A 15919-nucleotide genomic window follows, 5' to 3' on the forward strand; every position below is an offset into this window, starting at 1 on the left:
ACGAAGGGTCTTAGTCACTGGAGACTCCTCTCCGAGAGGCACCGAGGCTCCCATTTGCCATCCGGACAATCTCTCCAGAGAGGTGTTGCTGCCTGCCTGGGGCCCCTATTCACCATATTACAAAGAGGCTACGGAGTCTGGTGGGTCCCAAAGACTACCACCCCTTCCTGCTTTTTCAAGTAGGATCAGACAAAGCTGTAACAAGGAAATGCCGAAATATCAAAAAGGATTTTATGTCCCTTGGAAAGATGTTGAAGGGATCGGGAGTGCAAGCAGTGTTCTCTGTCCTCCCGGTTGGTGACTGGGACCCAGCAAGAAGGAGACAAAAGGGCCAAGTGAATGATTGGCTGAGGGACTGGTGTCATGCCCAAGGTTTTGGGTTCTGTGACATTGGACATGCTTTTGCGGGACTAGGCATGTTGACGTCAGATGGGGTGCAGCTGTCCAGGTGGAGCAAGAGTCTTCTGGGCAGTAAGCTGGCTGGGCTTATCAGGAGGGCTTTAAACTCGAGGCGGTGGGGAAAGGGGATGCACCTCTGAGTGAAGAAAGCATAGCTGAGAACACCATCACTCTAAGGAATGGCAGGGAAACACTTGTGACCTGTCCCAATACAACAGGAAGGGTTCTAGAAGTGCAATGCGACCAACAGCCCAGCTGAAATGCCTCTACACCAATGTCCGCAGCATGGGAAACAAGCAAGAGGAATTGGAAACCATGGTGAAATTAGACAAATATGACCTGATTGCTATCACAGAAACGTAGTTCTACTGGGGTCTACTACAGGCTGCCTGATCAAGGGGAGCCTGTGGATGAGGCCTTCTTGCTTCAACTACAAGAAGCATCGTGCTCGCACGCTCTCATCCTGATGGGGGACTTCAACCACCTGGATGTCTGCTGGGAAAACTACACAGTAGGCTTTAAGCAATCCAGGAGATTCCTAGAGTGCGTTGAGGATAATTTCCTGGTCCGGATACTAGAGAAACCAACCTGAGGAGAAGCGTTACTTGACCTGGTGCTCACCAACACAGAAGAGCTCATTAAAGAGGTGAAGATTGGAGGCAATCTGGGCTGCAGTGACCATGCCATGGTTGAGTTTGTGATCTCAAGGAATATGGGCCTGGCAAAGAGCAAAGGCAGGACCCTGAACTTCCGAAGAGCAAACATCAGGCTATTTAAAGACCTAGTGGATGAGATCCCCTGGAACATCATCCTTAGGGACAAGGGAGCTGAGGAGAGCTGGAGACTCTTTAAGGATGTTCTCCTTAGAGCGCAAGAACTCTCCATCCCCCTGCGTAAAAAGGCGGGCAGGGAGGGCAGACAACTGGGATGGCTGAGTAAGGACCACGCAGGATCAGGATCGAGAAGGACGGCATCCCATGGGAGGGACTCCATGTGGAGCAGGAGGAGAGTGACTTGAGAAGGAGCAGTGGAGTCGAAGAGTCAGGGACTGACTGCAGTCCCCGTTCCCAGACAGTGAGCTCAATCATTGGCATTCCCTTGTGGTCTGGAGAGGCCCCTGCTGTGGACAAGCCCCTCATGCTTGCTGAAGGCCCTGGGCTGGGCACCCAGTTCCGATGGGATGGTGGTGCCAGCCCTGCAGAGCTCAACAGACACTTGCTCCCATTGCCCCAGGGGCAAAGTTCCTCCCAGAGAGTTATTGCAGGCAGGAACTGGGCAAAGGTTAGGAAAGTTGGGCGTAGACTTGTACTTTCTGCAGCTCTGCTGGGTGCCGTGAGGGACCTCTCTGTCGGTGGGGCTCCCTTGGAGAAGAACCCCTGGGGGCTGCCTGCTGTGTCCCCCACCCTGTGATAAGCACAGGCTCTGCACCCTGCCCAAGGCGCTGCTGGCTGTGGCTTCTTGTGCCCGGGCCCAAGGGGACTCCTTCCCCATCCGCCTGTGGTTCCTGCAGCCCCTCGGTCCCCTCTCTCTTCTGCTCCAGATCTGGACCTCAGCTTCTGCTCCTGCTGCAGCACAGATGGGGCTCCCCTGGGGCTGCGGCCGCCCCAGCCTCACCCGCCATGCCTGGGGCCTCCTGACTTCCCTCGTCACTCTGCTCCTCCTCTGGCTGGGCTCAGGTAGGATCCTGCGGGGATACTGGGGGCTCTCCCTCCTGGGCCTAGCAGACATGCTACCGTAGGGCAGGGGAGAGGCTGTGAGACAGGGGAACCCGAGCACACAGCTCAGCCCCAGGTAGGTTTTGCTTTCCCTTTTTTTCTTTCATGCAATATGGGCGCTGCCTTGGCTGCCCTTTCTGGCTCTTGTTCACCTGCCCGAATGCTACAGAGAGGGCTCCCACTCCCAGCACACCTCCTTCTCCTGCACGTCCTCCCTCTCCCTCTCCCATTTCCCCAGTGGTTTCCCATGGGATACGGGGGACACAGCACGCACCAACTCACGCACAGCTCACCCTTTGTCACTCACTGCCCATAAATTTACAATGGCAAAATCTCACCTCCTCTCTGTGCCCTTCTCCATTGCCCAGCTCAGCTCAGAGTGGAGGGACCAGGCCAACCTGTCACTGCCACCGTGGGGCAGGATGTCGTGCTGCCCTGCCACTTGTCCCCTCGCAAGGATGCTCGCACCCTGGAGGTCAGGTGGATTCGACGCACGATATCTGAGACAGTGCACCACTACCTCAATGGAGAGGACCTGTACGGGGAGCAGATGGGGGCATATGCTGGGAGGACAGAGTTGGCCAGAGATGGTCTCTCTGCTGGAAGCCTGGACTTGAGAATCACCAGGGTGAGACCCTCGGATGATGGCCACTACTTCTGCACTGTGAAAGATGTTAACGCTTATCACGAAGCTATTGTGGAGTTGGAGGTATCAGGTTAGTGGCTGGGGTGATGCTCTCAGGGGATGGTCCTTGTGTCCCTGGGTTTGTGTGCCCTACCCAGGGCCCTGTCCCATCCTCACAGCCTTTTGATGAGGCCTTTCAATGTCTGATGGGGCTTTTCCTCCTCTGTCGGTGAGCGAGTGCTTGTCCAGCAAGGAGCCATTCTGCTGCAGGTGTTTTTTTGTACAGATCAGTTGGTTTAGATAGGTTTTTGTGGTGTCCTTGAACACCAACCCCATGATGTTTGGAGGGCACTTGGCATGGGCTGCTGAGCAGCTCCTTCAGCTGTGCCTGCCATGGGACCAATGACAACATCTGAAGCAGGGAAGAGACCTCTGAGCACCTAGACCTCTGCTTGCTTTTGCTTTTTGTCCTGGGGGAGACCAGAGACGTTCTCTGGAAGTCTCGGGGCATCTTGAACCAGCACAGCCTGGTGCAGAGATGCTGCCTGGAGGTGCTGAAGCTCGGCACCTGGGTTTTCTGGGTGATTTGGGGCCACTGGCATTGTGCAGTCCTGCTCTCTGGGTCCAGCACCAGCTGGGATCTTTTGGGGTGAGGGTGGGTGTGTGGATCACCCAGTCTGAGAGCCCCTGAGGCCATGGCAGGGTTGGGCTTTGTCTGGCATGGGAGCAGATGGGGTCTTTGCCTTGAAATGAATCCCTCCCCAAGTCAAGCCTCAGCCGCGGGCACTTCCCCCAGCCACAGGCACTGACCCCCACCTCTCCCTGGGGGGCTACGAGGCTGGAGGCGTCCGCGTGCTGTGTCGATCGGCCGGCTGGTACCCGCTGCCGCAGCTGCTGTGGAGGGATGCTCGCGGACAGCACCTCCCCTCGGTCTCCCAGACACATTCCCAGGACCAGGAGGGGCTCTTTGAAATTGAAAGTGCCGTCATCATGACCAGGACCGTGGAGGGGCCCTTGTCCTGCGTGGTCAGGAGCAGCCGCCTCCAGCAGGAGCGGGAATCGTCCCTACACATCGCAGGTACAAATAGCACAGCCAGGGGGAGGTGTTCCTCGCCCCTGCACTTGTCCTGAGCCGGGAGAAGTCTAAGTCTTGCTTTTCTACTCCCATTCATGTAAACGCAGCCTTTTTTCTGATGCCTTTTCTCAGCTCCCTTTTTCCTCAATGCCCAGCCCTGGATGGTGGCTCTGGCTCTGGTCGCTGTGCTTTTGGCTGTGTCCATTGGCCTCGGTGTTAATCTCTTTCGAAAGAAAGGTAAGTTGGCAGCACAGGGATGGAGCGGAGGGAGGTGTTCTGCAGGGAACCGCGTGGGTCTGGAGCGGGGCTGAACCCTGGCCCAAGGAGGTGCATAGGAGGAGGAAGGGAATGTTCTCCTGGGGATCCTAAAGGCCTTGGGATCCTCTTGGGCCTCTGCCTTGGGCAACGAAGGCAGGGGAGAAGGCAAGGGGCCTTGGGTGGGAGGCCAGGGAGCATGGCTGCAGCGTGGGGCTGGTGGGAAGGCCCAGACCCCCTGCAGATGTTCCCACCGAGCAACCAAGCTGCTCTGCTGACCTCCTGTTCCTCCGCCTTTGCTTTTCAGCGGCACAGAGCCGAGAGCTGGGTGAGTCCTTGCAGTCCCTGCCTCCAGCCCCTGGGGAAGTGGTGTCCCTGTGGGAGGGACTGGTCTGGGTGGGCTGTGGGGGCTTGTGTGCTGGTGGCTCGGGGGTGCTGGAGGAGCAGCTGGAGCCTGACGGGGGAGTGGGGAGTGCTGGGGCTGGGGCTGCCCTGGGCACGGGACATGGCCGGGATGGCTGAAAGGAACGGGGATCAAGGTGGGGATAGGAAGCGAACTGCGGGGATGCCCCGCTCTGCACTGATGCTTCCAGGATAGGGACATCCTCCACTCATGCCCTCTTCGCTCCCATTTGCTCTTTGGTGGCATCGTACTTAAACCTTCACAAGTTTCTATCCTGATTGTTCTCCTTGCACAAGCCATGCTCACAGCTGAACTTCACTCACTATTAGTCTGGTCCCTCGTTTTGGGAGCGAAGTTATATTTGGCCACTTCCTAGAACAATAAATTTGGGGGCGTAGCCATGGGAGCAGGCGTGTGATGAGAAGCTGTCCCCTTTGACCATGCATTGCTTTTGCTTTCCTTTTCCAGCACAAAAAAATGAAAGGCTGTGTGAGTGTTCCTCCCCAAACTGAAGGAACTTGGGGTCTTCCCATGGGAGCAGCCATGGGATGAGAAGTTGTCCCCTCTGATCATGCATTGCTTTTGCTTTCCTTTTCCAGTGGAACTGTCTGCAGAGCTGGGTGAGTGTCCCTTCCCAAACAGAAAGAACTTGATGTCTTCTAATGGGAGCTATGGGATGCGAAGCTTTCCCCTCTGATCATGCATTGCTTTTCTCTTTCTTTTGCAGTGGAAAAAGATGCAAGGCTGGGTAAGTCTCCATCAGCATCTGAAGGGATATGAGGTGGGATGAGTAGCTGTTCCATCTCATCATGCCTTTCTTTCCTCTCATTTCCAGTGCACCAATTTGCAGGACTGCGTGAGTCTCTGTCCCCAAACCCAAAGAAAATGGATTCTCATCATGTAATGAGAATCTGTACTCTCTCAACAAGTGTTCTTGCTTTTCTTTTGCAGAGGAACAAGCTGCAGAGCTGGGTGAGTGTCAATCCCCAAAATGAAGGAATTTGGGATTTACCAGTGGGAGGTGTGGGATGGGAAAATATCCCTTTCTTTCATGCATTGTTTTTACTTTTGTTTTGCAGTGAAAAAAGATGCAAAGATCAGTGAGTATCTTGTAGTTTGGAGTCCAGCCATGGGATGAGAAGCTCTGTCCTCTCAACATGCCTTGCTTTTCTCTCTCTCTCTCTTTTTTTTTTTTTCTTTTCTTTCCAGAGGAACAAGCTGCCGGACTTGGTTAGTGTCCATCCCCAAACTGAAGGAATTCGGGGTGTACCAGTGGGAGCTGTGGGATGGGTAGATGTCACTTTCCATCATGCATTTTTTTTGCTTTTGTTTTCCAGTGAAAAAAGATGCAGAATTCGGTGAGTATCCTGCACCAGAACAGAGCAGTTTGGGGTCCAGCAATGGGATGAGAAGCTGTCCCCTCTTATCAGGCATTGCTTTTGCTTTCCTTTTCCAGCTGAACAAGCTGCAGAGCTGGGTGAGTGTCCCCGTGCTTGGGCCCCAGGAAAACACCAAGGCGATGTTCAGGGGAGGGTGGGCAGCTGGGACAGAGCAGCCCAGGGCTGGACCCTCACCCTGCCCACACCCACTGGGCACTGGCCGTGGGCTGTGACCAGCTCTCCCCTCTCATTCCAGCATGGAGAAAGTTTCTAATACCTCAAAATAGAGGTAGGTGTGCACTGGGTTGCCCTCTGCGGTGCTTCTCCTGCCCTTGCTGGGGCATGTTCAGGAGCCAAGAGGTGCCCCATCTCCTGCCCCGTGGGGCAGCTCCTGGCCCCGAGCTGGGGAAAGCCTGCCCAGGGCTGAGCTCTGCCCCTGATGGCCTGGCTCCTTCTGTCCCTGCAGCGAAGGTGACCCTGGATCCAGACACGGCTCATCCACGGCTCATCCTCTCAGAGGCCTTCAGCAGTGTGAGATGGGAAAGTGAATGGCAGCAGGTGCCTGACAGCCAGGAGAGATTTGACCGTTGGTGCTGCGTGCTGGGCCGTGAGGCGTTCAGAGAGGGGAGGCACTGCTGGGTGGTGGAGGTCGAGGGGGAGCACCGAAAATGTTCTTGGTGGGCTGTTGGGGTGGCCAGGGCATCTGTGGAGAGGAAGAAAAGGATCAGAATATGCCCTGAAGAAGGGATCTGGGCTGTGCAATACGATGAAGGGCAGCTCATGTCTCTCACATCTCCTCCCACCCCCTTGTCCCTCTCCCCTGTCCCCACGAGGATCTGGGTCTGTCTCAACTGTACCCAGCAGCAGGTGTCTTTCATCAACACTGACAATGGGGTGGAGATCTTCACTTTCACAGCAGCCTCCTTCAATGGGGAGAGCATCCGCCCCTGGTTTTTGCTGGAAACTCCGGGAATTCAGCTGTGCCTGAGGGACAGCACCCTGTAGACCCTGTCCCCAGCCCTGGGGGCTCCTGCCCTTCTCCACCCACTCCTGGCTCACCTCTCCTTGGTCCTGCAGGAGGAGCGCAGAAATGATGGGCAGTGGGGCCAGAGGCTGCCCTGTGTTCCTCCCTGCACACTGAGACCTGTGGCAGCTGGTGGGGGGGCACTCAGACTTCAGGCACCCCTTTTCTTCATGTTTGGGAACCCCATTTGGGGGGGCTCCAGTTTTACATTCCTAACTCCATTGACAAATTTCGCTTTGTGCGTGAAAACATGAATCTTTTAGCACAGGTTTGGATGTAAAAAAATTAGTAATACTCCTTGTAAATAAATAAATCAACTTGTGATTTATTATTTTATTATACATAATAAATATACATAACCTCATCTAGGGAGGTGATTTTCCCCCTGTACTCGGCTCTGGTGAGGCCGCATCTCGAGTACTGTGTTCAGTTTTGGGCCCCTCGCTACAAGAAGGACATGGAGGTGCTTGAGAGAGTCCAGAGAAGGGCAACGAAGCTGGTGAGGGGTCTGGAGAACAAGTCTTAGAGGAGCGGCTGAGGGAGCTGGGGTTGTTTAGTCTGGAGAAGAGGAGGCTCAGGGGAGACCTTATCGCACTCTACAGGTACCTTAAAGGAGGCTGTAAAGAGGTGGGGGGTGGTCTATTCTCCCACGTGCCTGGTGACAGGACGAGGGGGAATGGGCTAAAGTTGCGCCAGGGGAGGTTTAGGTTGGATGTTAGGAAGAACTTCTTTACTGAAAGGGTTGTTAGGCATTGGAATGGGCTGCCCAGGGAGTGGTTGAGTCGCCATCCCTGGATGTCTTTAAAAGACGTTTAGGTGTAGCCCTTAGTGATATGGTTTAGTGGAGGTCTTGTTAGTGTTAGGGCTGAGGTTGGACTAGATGATCTTGGAGGTCTCTTCCAACCTAGACGATTCTGTGATTCTGTGATTCTGTGATATCCTCCAAGCAGAGGCAGCAGGTGGTCTCAGCCTTCAGCCATAGATCACAGAATCATTCAAGTTGGAAAAGACCTCCAAGGTCATCTGGTCCAACAATACCTCTACCACCAATATCACCCACTAAGCCATGTTCCTAAGCACCAGCTCCAACCTTTCCTTAGACACCCCCAGGGATGGTGACTCCACACTGTGGTGGTTTTACTCAGGTGGGTAGCCGAGCTCCTCCACAACCGTTCTCTCACCTCAAAGAGGAACGGGGAGAAAATACGATGAAAAGGGCTCAAGGGTTGAGATAAGGAGGAGGAGATAGCGCAGTAATTATCGTGACGGGCAAAACAGACTCAGCATAGGGAGATAGTAAGTTTTATTGCCTATTACTAACGAGCTAAAGAAGCGAGAAACAAAGGAAAGAAACCAAAAGCACTTTCCTCCCCATCCACCCTCTTCCACCTCCTCCCCCCGAGCGGTGCAGGGGAACAGGGGAATGGGGGTTATGGTCAGTCTATAGCGCTTCTTCTCTGCCGCTTCTTCTTGGTCACTCTTGTTCCCTGTGCTGTGGGGTCCCTCCCACGGGATGCAGTCCTTGCTGAACCAATCCGGCATGGGCTGCCCACAGGCAGCAGCTCTTCAAGAACTGCTCCAGATATGGGTCCGTACCACGGGGTCTGTCCCTCAGGAGCAAACTGCTGGAGCAGTCCCTCAGGAGCAAACTGCAAACTGGTGTTCCAGGCCCTTCACCAGCTTCGTAGCCCTTCTGTGGACACACTACAGGGCCTTGACGTCCTCCTTGTAGCGAGGGGCCCAAAACTGAGCACAGTGCTCGAGGTGCAGCCTCACCAGGGCCGAGTTCATGGGGCCGATCACCTCCCTGGTCCTGCTGGCCATGCTGTTTCTGATACAGGCCAGGATGCCATTGGACTTCTTGGCCACCTCGGCACACTGCCGGCTCATGTTCAGGCAAGCGTTGACCAAAACCCCCAGATCCATATCATCTGCAAATGAGCCTGACTCCTCAGCCAATTGTTCACCCACCATATCGTGCATTTGTCTGGCTCTGTGCTAGACATTTGGTCCAAATGGATACAGTCAGAAACCATGTTGAAATCTTCACTGAAATCCAAAAATACAACGCATCAACTGGCTCTCCTTGGCCCACGAGGAGGCTGACCTTGTCATAGAAAGGAAATTAAGTTCACTGAACAGGACTTTCCCCTCACAAACCCATGTGTGCTCTGACCATTGACTGCATTGTTCCTGAGGTGTTTTTCACTCACTCCCGGAGCCCTTCCAAGGCATTGATGAAAGAGGCATTAAAATTCTCAGCTTTATCTGTGTCTCTTTTTGTGAGGTGACAATCCTCATTAAGTAACAGTCAAATATATTCTCTGGTCCTCCTTTTGCTCTTAACATATTTCTAAATATGCTTTTTAATGCCCTCAGACTGCTGTCCAGCTTTAACTCAAACTGAGCTTTGGACATAAGAATTTTCTGCCTACAAAGTAAAACAGCATCTCTGTAGTCCTCACATGTTGCCCTACCTGGCTTCCAGTGCACATAAACTTTCCTTATCCACCTAAGCTCTTCAAGAAGACCCCTGCCCCACTGGGCCAACCCTCTCCTGCGCCTGCTTGACTTGAGCCTGGAGTGGGGCTGGCTCCTTGCCTTCAGCACCCTGGGCAAAAGGTGGCACCTCCAGGCTTGGCACCCAGCTGTGCCTCATTCCCTGCAGCCTCTGATACAACTCAGCTCTGCTCTGCCATCTCTTCACATTGTCCCAGTGCTCACTGTTTGATTCCTCCTTAGATGGGTGGAGATGAACGAGCTCAGACACTGACTTTCCCTGGAGGTCTGGACAGACCCCTGCTGGGGACAAGCCCCTCGTGCTGGCTGAAGGCGGTGGACTGGGCACCAAGCTGTGATGGGATGGTGGTGCCAGCCCTGCAGAGTTCCCCAGACACTTGTCCTCATTGTCCCAGGGACAGAGCTGCTCCCAGAGAATTACTGCAGCCAGGAACTGGGCAAAGGTTGGGGAAAGTTGGGTGTAGCCTTGTGTTTCCTGCAGCTCTGATGGGTGCTGTGAGGGACCTCTCTCTCGGTGGGGCTCCCTTGCAGAAGAACCCCTGGGGGCTGCCTGCTTTTTCCCCCACCCCGTGGGGGAACTGCGCCCTGCCCAAGGCGCTGCTGGCTGTGCCTCCTTGTGCCCGGGCCCAAGGGGACTCTTTCCCCATCCGCCCGCAGTACCTGCAGCCCCTCGGTCCCCTCATTCTTCTGCTCCTGTTTCTGCCACCAGCTCCTGCTCCCGCTGCAGCACAGATGGGGCTCCCCTGGGGCTGCGGCCGCCCCAGCCTCACCGGCCATGCCAGGGGCCTCCTGACTTCCCTCGTCACTCTGCTCCTCCTTCGGCTGCGCTCAGGTAGGATCCTGCGGGGATACTGGGGGCTCTCCCCCCTGGGCCTGGCAGACGTGCTGCCATAGGGCAGGGGAGAGGCTGTGGGACAGGGGGGACCTGAGCCCACAGCTCGCCTTTGGCTGGGTTTTGCTTTCCATTTGGTTCTTTCACGCAATATGGGCGCTGCCTTGACTGCCCTTTCTGGCTCTTCTTCACCTGCCCGAGTGCTGCAGAGAGGGCTCCCACTCCCAGCACACCTCCTCCTTCTGCACGTCCTCCCTCTCCCATTTCCCCGGTGGTTTCCCATGGGACACGGGGGACGCAGCACGCACCAACTCATGCACAGCTCGCCCGTTGTCACTCACTGCCTCATAATTTACGATGTCAAAATCTCACCTCCTCTCTGTGCCTTTCTCCATTGCTCAGCCCAGCTCAGAGTGGAGGGACCAGGCCAGCCTCTCTCTGCCACCGTGGGGCAGGATGTCGTGCTGCCCTGCCACTTGTCCCCTCGCCGGGATGCTGGCACCTTGGATATCAGGTGGATCCGGGATGATAGCTCTGAGACAGTGCACCACTACCGCAATGGAGAGGACCTGTACGGGGAGCAGATGGGGGCATATGCTGGGAGGACAGAGTTGGCCAGAGATGGTCTCTCTGCTGGAAGCCTGGACTTGTGAATCACCACGCTGAGACCCTCGGATGATGGCCAGTACGTCTGCACTGTGAGAAATGCTGATGCTTATGACGAAACAATGGTGGAGCTGGTGGTGTCAGGTTAGTGGCTGGGGTAATACACCAGGAATTCCAGGGGAGAATTTATGTGTCTTTCTCTTGTCTCAGCTATCGAACACCATGGAACACGAACATGGAACTGGAGGAAGTATTTGGGAAAAGAGATCTATAGATAGGATATAGTTGTTAGTTTTCAATGGTGTCTGTGCAGACCATCCCCATGATGCTTTAAGGGCAGTGGGTACAGGCTGCTGAGCAGTTCCTTCAGCTGTGCCAATGATGGCACCAAAAACAGCGCCTGGAGGAGAGGAGAGACCTCTGAGCAGATGGACCTCTCCTTGGTTTTGCTTTTTGTGCTGGGGGAGACCTGAGACATTGTCTGGAAGTCTCGGGGCTTCTTGAACCAGCACGACTTGGTGCAGAGATGCTGCCTGGAGGTGCTGAAGCTCGGCACCTGGGTTTTATGGGCGATTTGGGGTCACTGGCGTTGTGCAGCCCTGCTCTCTGGTTCCAGCACCAGCTGGGATCTTTTGGGATGAGGGTGGGTGTGTGGATCACCCAGTCTGAGAGCCCCTGAGGCCATGGCAGGGTTGGGCTGTGTCTGGCATGGGAGCAGATTGGGTCTTTGCCTTGGAACTGAATCCCTCCCCAAGTCAAGTCCCAGCTCCGGGCTCTTCCCCCAGCCACAGGCGCTGACCCCCACCTCTCCCTGGGGGGCTACGAGGCCGGAGGCGTCCGCGTGCTGTGTCGATCGGCCGGCTGGTACCCGCTGCCGCAGCTGCTGTGGAGGGATGCTCGTGGGCAGCACCTGCCCTCGGTCTCCCAGACACATTCCCAGGACCAGGAGGGGCTCTTTGAAATCAAAGGCGCCGTCATCGTGACCGGGAGCGAGGAGGGGCCCTTGTCCTGCGTGGTCAGGAGCAGCTGCCTACAGCAGGAGTGGAAATTTTCCCTGCACATCGCAGGTACAAATAGCACAGCGAGGGGGAGTTGTTCCTGGCCCCTGCACTTGTCCTGAACCGGGAGAAGTCTGGGTCTTGCTTTTCCACCCGCGGGCATGGAAACGCAGCCCTTTTCCTTGTGCCTTTTCTCAGCTCCCTTCTTCCACAACGCCCAGCCCTTCATAGTGGCTCTGGCTCTGGTCCTCATGCTTTTGGCTGTGTCCATTGGCCTCGGTGTTTATCTCTTTCGAAAGAAAGGTAAGCTGGCAGCGCAGGGATGGAGCGGAGGGAGGTGTTCTGCAGGGACCCACGTGGGTCTGGAGCGGGGCTGAGCCCTGGCCCAGGGAGGTGCGTAGGAGGAGGAAGGGAATGTTCTCCTGGGGATCCCAAAGGCCTTAGGATCCTCTTGGGCCTCTGCCTTGGGCAACGAAGGCAGGGGAGAAGGCAAGGGGCCTTGGGTGGGAGGCCAGGGAGCATGGGTGCAGCGTGGGGCTGGTGGGAAGGCCCAGACCCCCTGCAGATGTTCCCACCGAGCAACCAAGCTGCTCTGCTGACCTCCTGTTCCTCCGCCTTTGCTTTTCAGTGGCACAGAGCCAACAGCTGGGTGAGTCCTTGCAGTCCCTGCCCCCAGCCCCTGGGGAAGTGGTGTCCCTGCGGGAGGGACTGGTCTGGGTGGGCTGTGGGGGCTTGTGTGCTGGTGGCTCGGGGGTGCTGGAGGAGCAGCTGGAGCCTGACGGGGGAGTGGGGAGTGCTGGGGCTGGGGCTGCCCTGGGCACGGGACACGGCCGGGATGGCTGAAAGGAACGGGGATCAAGGTGGGGACGGGGAGCGAGCTGCGGGGCTGCCCCGCTCTGCACTGACGCTTCTGGGACAGGGACGTCCTCCACCCATCCCCATTCACTTCCACTTGTGTTTTGGTGGCACTTTGTAGAGAGCTGCACAAGTGTCTGTCCTTACTGTTCCATGTGCACGAGCCTTGCTCAAAGCTGGGTCTTGCTGTTAGTCTGGTCCTTCTGAATCCCTGAGCAAGGTGGTTTGTTCCCATTCTACCCATCCCCATTCACTTCCATCAGTATTTTGGTTGCACGGTGTTGAAAGCTGCACACTCTTCACTAGCACGCTTTTTCCACAAAATTGTGCTTTGCTGACTATTAGTCTTTTCTCTGTTTGAGAGCAAGGCAGTGTTTTCTCACTCCAGAGAGAACAGGAATTTGGGTTTTTGCAAGGGATGACAAGTTGCTCCCTCTGACCATTAATTCCTTTTTCTTTTGTTTTCCAGAGAAACAAGCTGCAGAGCTGGGTCAGTCTCACTCTCCAAAGAGAAAAAATAAAATAAAAATGTCATAGTGAGAGCTATGGGATCAGAAACTATGCCCTCTGATCATATTTTCCATTTCTCTTTCTTTGCAGCGAACGAACGTGCAACGCTTGGTGAGTCTCCCTCCCTAACTAAGGGAAATAGGGGTCTTCCCATGAAAGCAGCCATGGGCTCTTCCCTCTCATCAGGCATTTATTTTGCTTTCCTTTTCAGGGAAACAATCTGCAGAGCTGGGTGAGTGTCCCCGCACTGGGGCCCCAGGGCAACACCAAGGCGATGTGCAGGGGAGGGTGGGCAGCTGGGACAGAGCTGCCCAGGGCTGGCCCCTCACCCTGCTACAGCCACAGGCGACCAGCCGTGGGCTGTGACAAGCTCTTCCCTCTCCTTCCAGCATGGAGAAAGTTTCTGATGTTTCATAATAGAGGTAGGTGTGCTTTGGCTTACACTCTGCAGTGCTTCTCCTGCCCTTGCTGGGGCATGTTCAGGAGCCAAGAGGTGCCCCATCTCCTGCCCCGTGGGGCAGCTCCTGGCCCCGAGCTGGGGAAAGCCTGCCCAGGGCTGAGCTCTGCCCCTGATGGCCTGGCTCCTTCTGTCCCTGCAGTGAAGGTGACCCTGGATCTGTGCACGGCTCATCCCCAGCTCATTCTGTCGGAAGACAAAACGAGTGTGAGTTTGGAACGCACATGGCAAGTGGTGCCCAACAACCCAGAGAGATTTGACTGTTGTTGTTGCGTGCTGGGCCTTGAGGAGTTCAGAGAGGGGAAACACTGCTGGAAGGTGGAGTTGAGAGGGGAGTTGGAAAAAGATTCAAATTTGGCTTTGGGGGTGGCCAGAGAATCTGTGAAGAGGAAGGGGGGAATTAACATGAGCCCTGAAGAAGGGATCTGGGCGCTGCAGTACGATGAAGGACAGGTCATGACTCTCACATCTGTTCCCAAACGCTTGTCTGTGTCCCCTGTTCCAATGAGGATCTGGGTCTGTCTGGACTATTCAGCACAGCAGGTGTCTTTTATCAACGCTGACAATGGGGAAGAAATCTACACTTTCACAGCAGCTTCCTTCAATGGGGAGGTCATGTGCCCCTGGTTCTGGCTGTGGACAAGCAGCGTCCAGCTGTGCCTGAGGGGCAGCACCCCCCAGACCCTGTCCCCAGACCTGGAGGGCTCCTGCCCTTCTCCAGCCACTCCTGGCTCACGTCTTCTTGATCCTGCAGGAGCAGCACAGGAATGAGGGGCAGTGGGGCCAGGGGCTGCCCCGTGTTCCTCCCTGCATGCTGAGACCTGCGGCAGCTGGTGGGGGGCACTCAGACTTCAGGCACGCCTTTTCTTCATGTTTGTGAAGCCCATTTGTGGGCTCCAGTTTTCCATTCTTAACTCAGTTGATGAATTTGGCTTTGTGTGTGAAAGCACGAATTATTTAGCATGGATTTAGATGTAAGAGAATTAGTAATACTCCTTGTAATTAAATGTATTAAATGTTGAACGCGGAAATTCTGTGTGGGATTATTTTAAATCACTATGAAGAAAGCTGCTTACTCCAAAAGAAATGGGAAACTTGACCTGGCATGGCAAAGCAACCCAATGGGAGCTGGATTTGAGCCAGAGCAGGGCTGCTGCTGGGGGCAGCGAGGATCCTCTGGTGGTTGGATGCTTCAGGAACGGGGTGGTCCGGGCTTGGACACTTCAGAACTGAGATGCTCCGGGACTGGGATCCTCCGGGACCTGGATGCTTTGTGGGTTGGATGCTTCCGAACTGGGATCCTCCGGGATCGGGATCCTCCGGGACCGGGATGCTCCAGGACCGGTTTGCTCCGGGACCAGGATGCTCCGTGGGTTGGATGCTCCGGGGGGGCCCGACGGGGGGCAGGATGCTGCGGGATCCGGCCCGGGAAGAGGCGGGGGACGCACAGGAAGGGGTTGGGGTTGCAGGAACCGAGAACAAAGCCGAGTCCGGGGAGCTCCGGTGCTCGGAGCCGGCTCCGGTGCTGCCGCCGCTGCAGTGCAGGTAATCGGCAGGGATGGGGGGCTACCGGGGAGGGTACGGCTCCCCCCGGGATGGGTACTCCCCCCCTCCCCGTTCCTCCCTGGTCTGAGTACGACCCTTGTGGACCCCCCGGGGGCTGGATATGGGCTCCCCGACACGTCTCGGAGAGGATACGGATTCACTGCTGACTCCCTCCCGGTGTAAGTAAGGGACCCACGGCAGTCCCCCCCTGCACCCCTCGGACTGGCTACGACCACCAGCCTCCGTGCTGGGTATGAGCCCCCCAAAACCCCAGCATCCCTTGGACTCCGTGTGAGCCCCCCGCCGTGCATGAGGACAGCAGGGGACGTGTCCTCCCCTGGGCTCTGAGGTCCCCAAGGGGACAGGACAAAGGGACAGAGCTGGGTTGTCCTGACACTTGAACCTCCCCATCCCCTCCCCATTTTGCCCTCTTCTTCCCCACTCCCCACAAGCTTGTTGGTGTTGTAGGGCTGGCAGGGCCACTGCTGGGCTCATCCTAGATGTCCAAAACTCACAATGAAGCTCTAAATTTCAGCTTAGCACCCCAAAATGGACATCTTTCTTTTTTCCTTTCTCCTTTTTCTCCTTTTTTTTTTTTTTTTCTCTTTCCTAGCACTGATGGGCTGCTGTGTCTTAAACCAGAATAGACAAATGTCCTGAAACATCAAAAATAAAAGTGATGAACACAATGAAACTGGCTCAGGTAGACAATTCGACAGAG

The 15919-nt window shown here is 55.6% G+C and overlaps 2 protein-coding genes across 4 annotated transcripts; both read left to right on the plus strand.

The window, feature by feature from the left end:
- Positions 1-1921: 1921 nt before the first annotated feature.
- Positions 1922-6885, plus strand: LOC136788350 (butyrophilin subfamily 3 member A2-like). 2 transcript variants are annotated; one of them, XM_066986714.1, is made up of 16 exons: positions 1922-2075; positions 2483-2830; positions 3536-3817; positions 3947-4051; positions 4377-4397; positions 4941-4961; positions 5072-5092; positions 5200-5220; positions 5308-5328; positions 5424-5444; positions 5552-5572; positions 5682-5702; positions 5810-5830; positions 5929-5949; positions 6108-6140; positions 6318-6885. In XM_066986714.1, the coding sequence occupies exons 1-16, from the start codon at positions 1976-1978 to the stop codon at positions 6854-6856; spliced, it is 1617 nt and encodes a 538-aa protein (XP_066842815.1). In that variant the 5' UTR covers positions 1922-1975; the 3' UTR covers positions 6857-6885. The 2 variants fall into 2 exon arrangements, with proteins under 2 accessions (XP_066842815.1, XP_066842816.1); XM_066986715.1 differs by having other exon boundaries at positions 1949-2075; positions 2488-2830.
- Positions 6886-10073: 3188 nt separating this feature from the next.
- LOC125181193 (butyrophilin subfamily 3 member A2-like) lies at positions 10074-14748 on the plus strand. Of its 2 annotated transcripts, XM_066986852.1 has the most exons (9): positions 10074-10227; positions 10630-10977; positions 11619-11900; positions 12030-12134; positions 12460-12480; positions 13156-13307; positions 13408-13428; positions 13586-13618; positions 13796-14748. In XM_066986852.1, the coding sequence occupies exons 2-6, from the start codon at positions 10956-10958 to the stop codon at positions 13221-13223; spliced, it is 498 nt and encodes a 165-aa protein (XP_066842953.1). In that variant the 5' UTR covers positions 10074-10227; positions 10630-10955; the 3' UTR covers positions 13224-13307; positions 13408-13428; positions 13586-13618; positions 13796-14748. The 2 variants fall into 2 exon arrangements, with proteins under 2 accessions (XP_066842953.1, XP_066842952.1); XM_066986851.1 differs by lacking the exons at positions 10074-10227; positions 10630-10977; positions 11619-11900; positions 12030-12134; positions 12460-12480 and having other exon boundaries at positions 13228-13307; positions 13796-14734.
- Positions 14749-15919: the final 1171 nt, after the last annotated feature.

The sequence above is a fragment of the Anser cygnoides genome, chromosome 35 (genome assembly GCF_040182565.1).
Source record: "Anser cygnoides isolate HZ-2024a breed goose chromosome 35, Taihu_goose_T2T_genome, whole genome shotgun sequence".
NCBI lineage: Eukaryota > Metazoa > Chordata > Aves > Anseriformes > Anatidae > Anser > Anser cygnoides.

Excerpts from the sequence above, each read along its gene's own strand:
- LOC136788350 (XM_066986714.1), top strand. The coding sequence starts at position 1,976 with ATGGGGCTCCCCTGGGGCTGCGGCCGCCCCAGCCTCACCCGCCATGCC. Across the intron at positions 3,818-3,946 it reads ATCGTCCCTACACATCGCAG|CTCCCTTTTTCCTCAATGCC; the intron begins GTACAAATAGCA and ends GCCTTTTCTCAG. Across the intron at positions 4,962-5,071 it reads ACAAAAAAATGAAAGGCTGT|TGGAACTGTCTGCAGAGCTG; the intron begins GTGAGTGTTCCT and ends TTCCTTTTCCAG.
- LOC125181193 (XM_066986851.1), top strand. The coding sequence starts at position 13,232 with ATGGGATCAGAAACTATGCCCTCTGATCATATTTTCCATTTCTCTTTC. Across the intron at positions 13,429-13,585 it reads GAAACAATCTGCAGAGCTGG|CATGGAGAAAGTTTCTGATG; the intron begins GTGAGTGTCCCC and ends CTCTCCTTCCAG. Across the intron at positions 13,619-13,795 it reads TCTGATGTTTCATAATAGAG|TGAAGGTGACCCTGGATCTG; the intron begins GTAGGTGTGCTT and ends CTGTCCCTGCAG.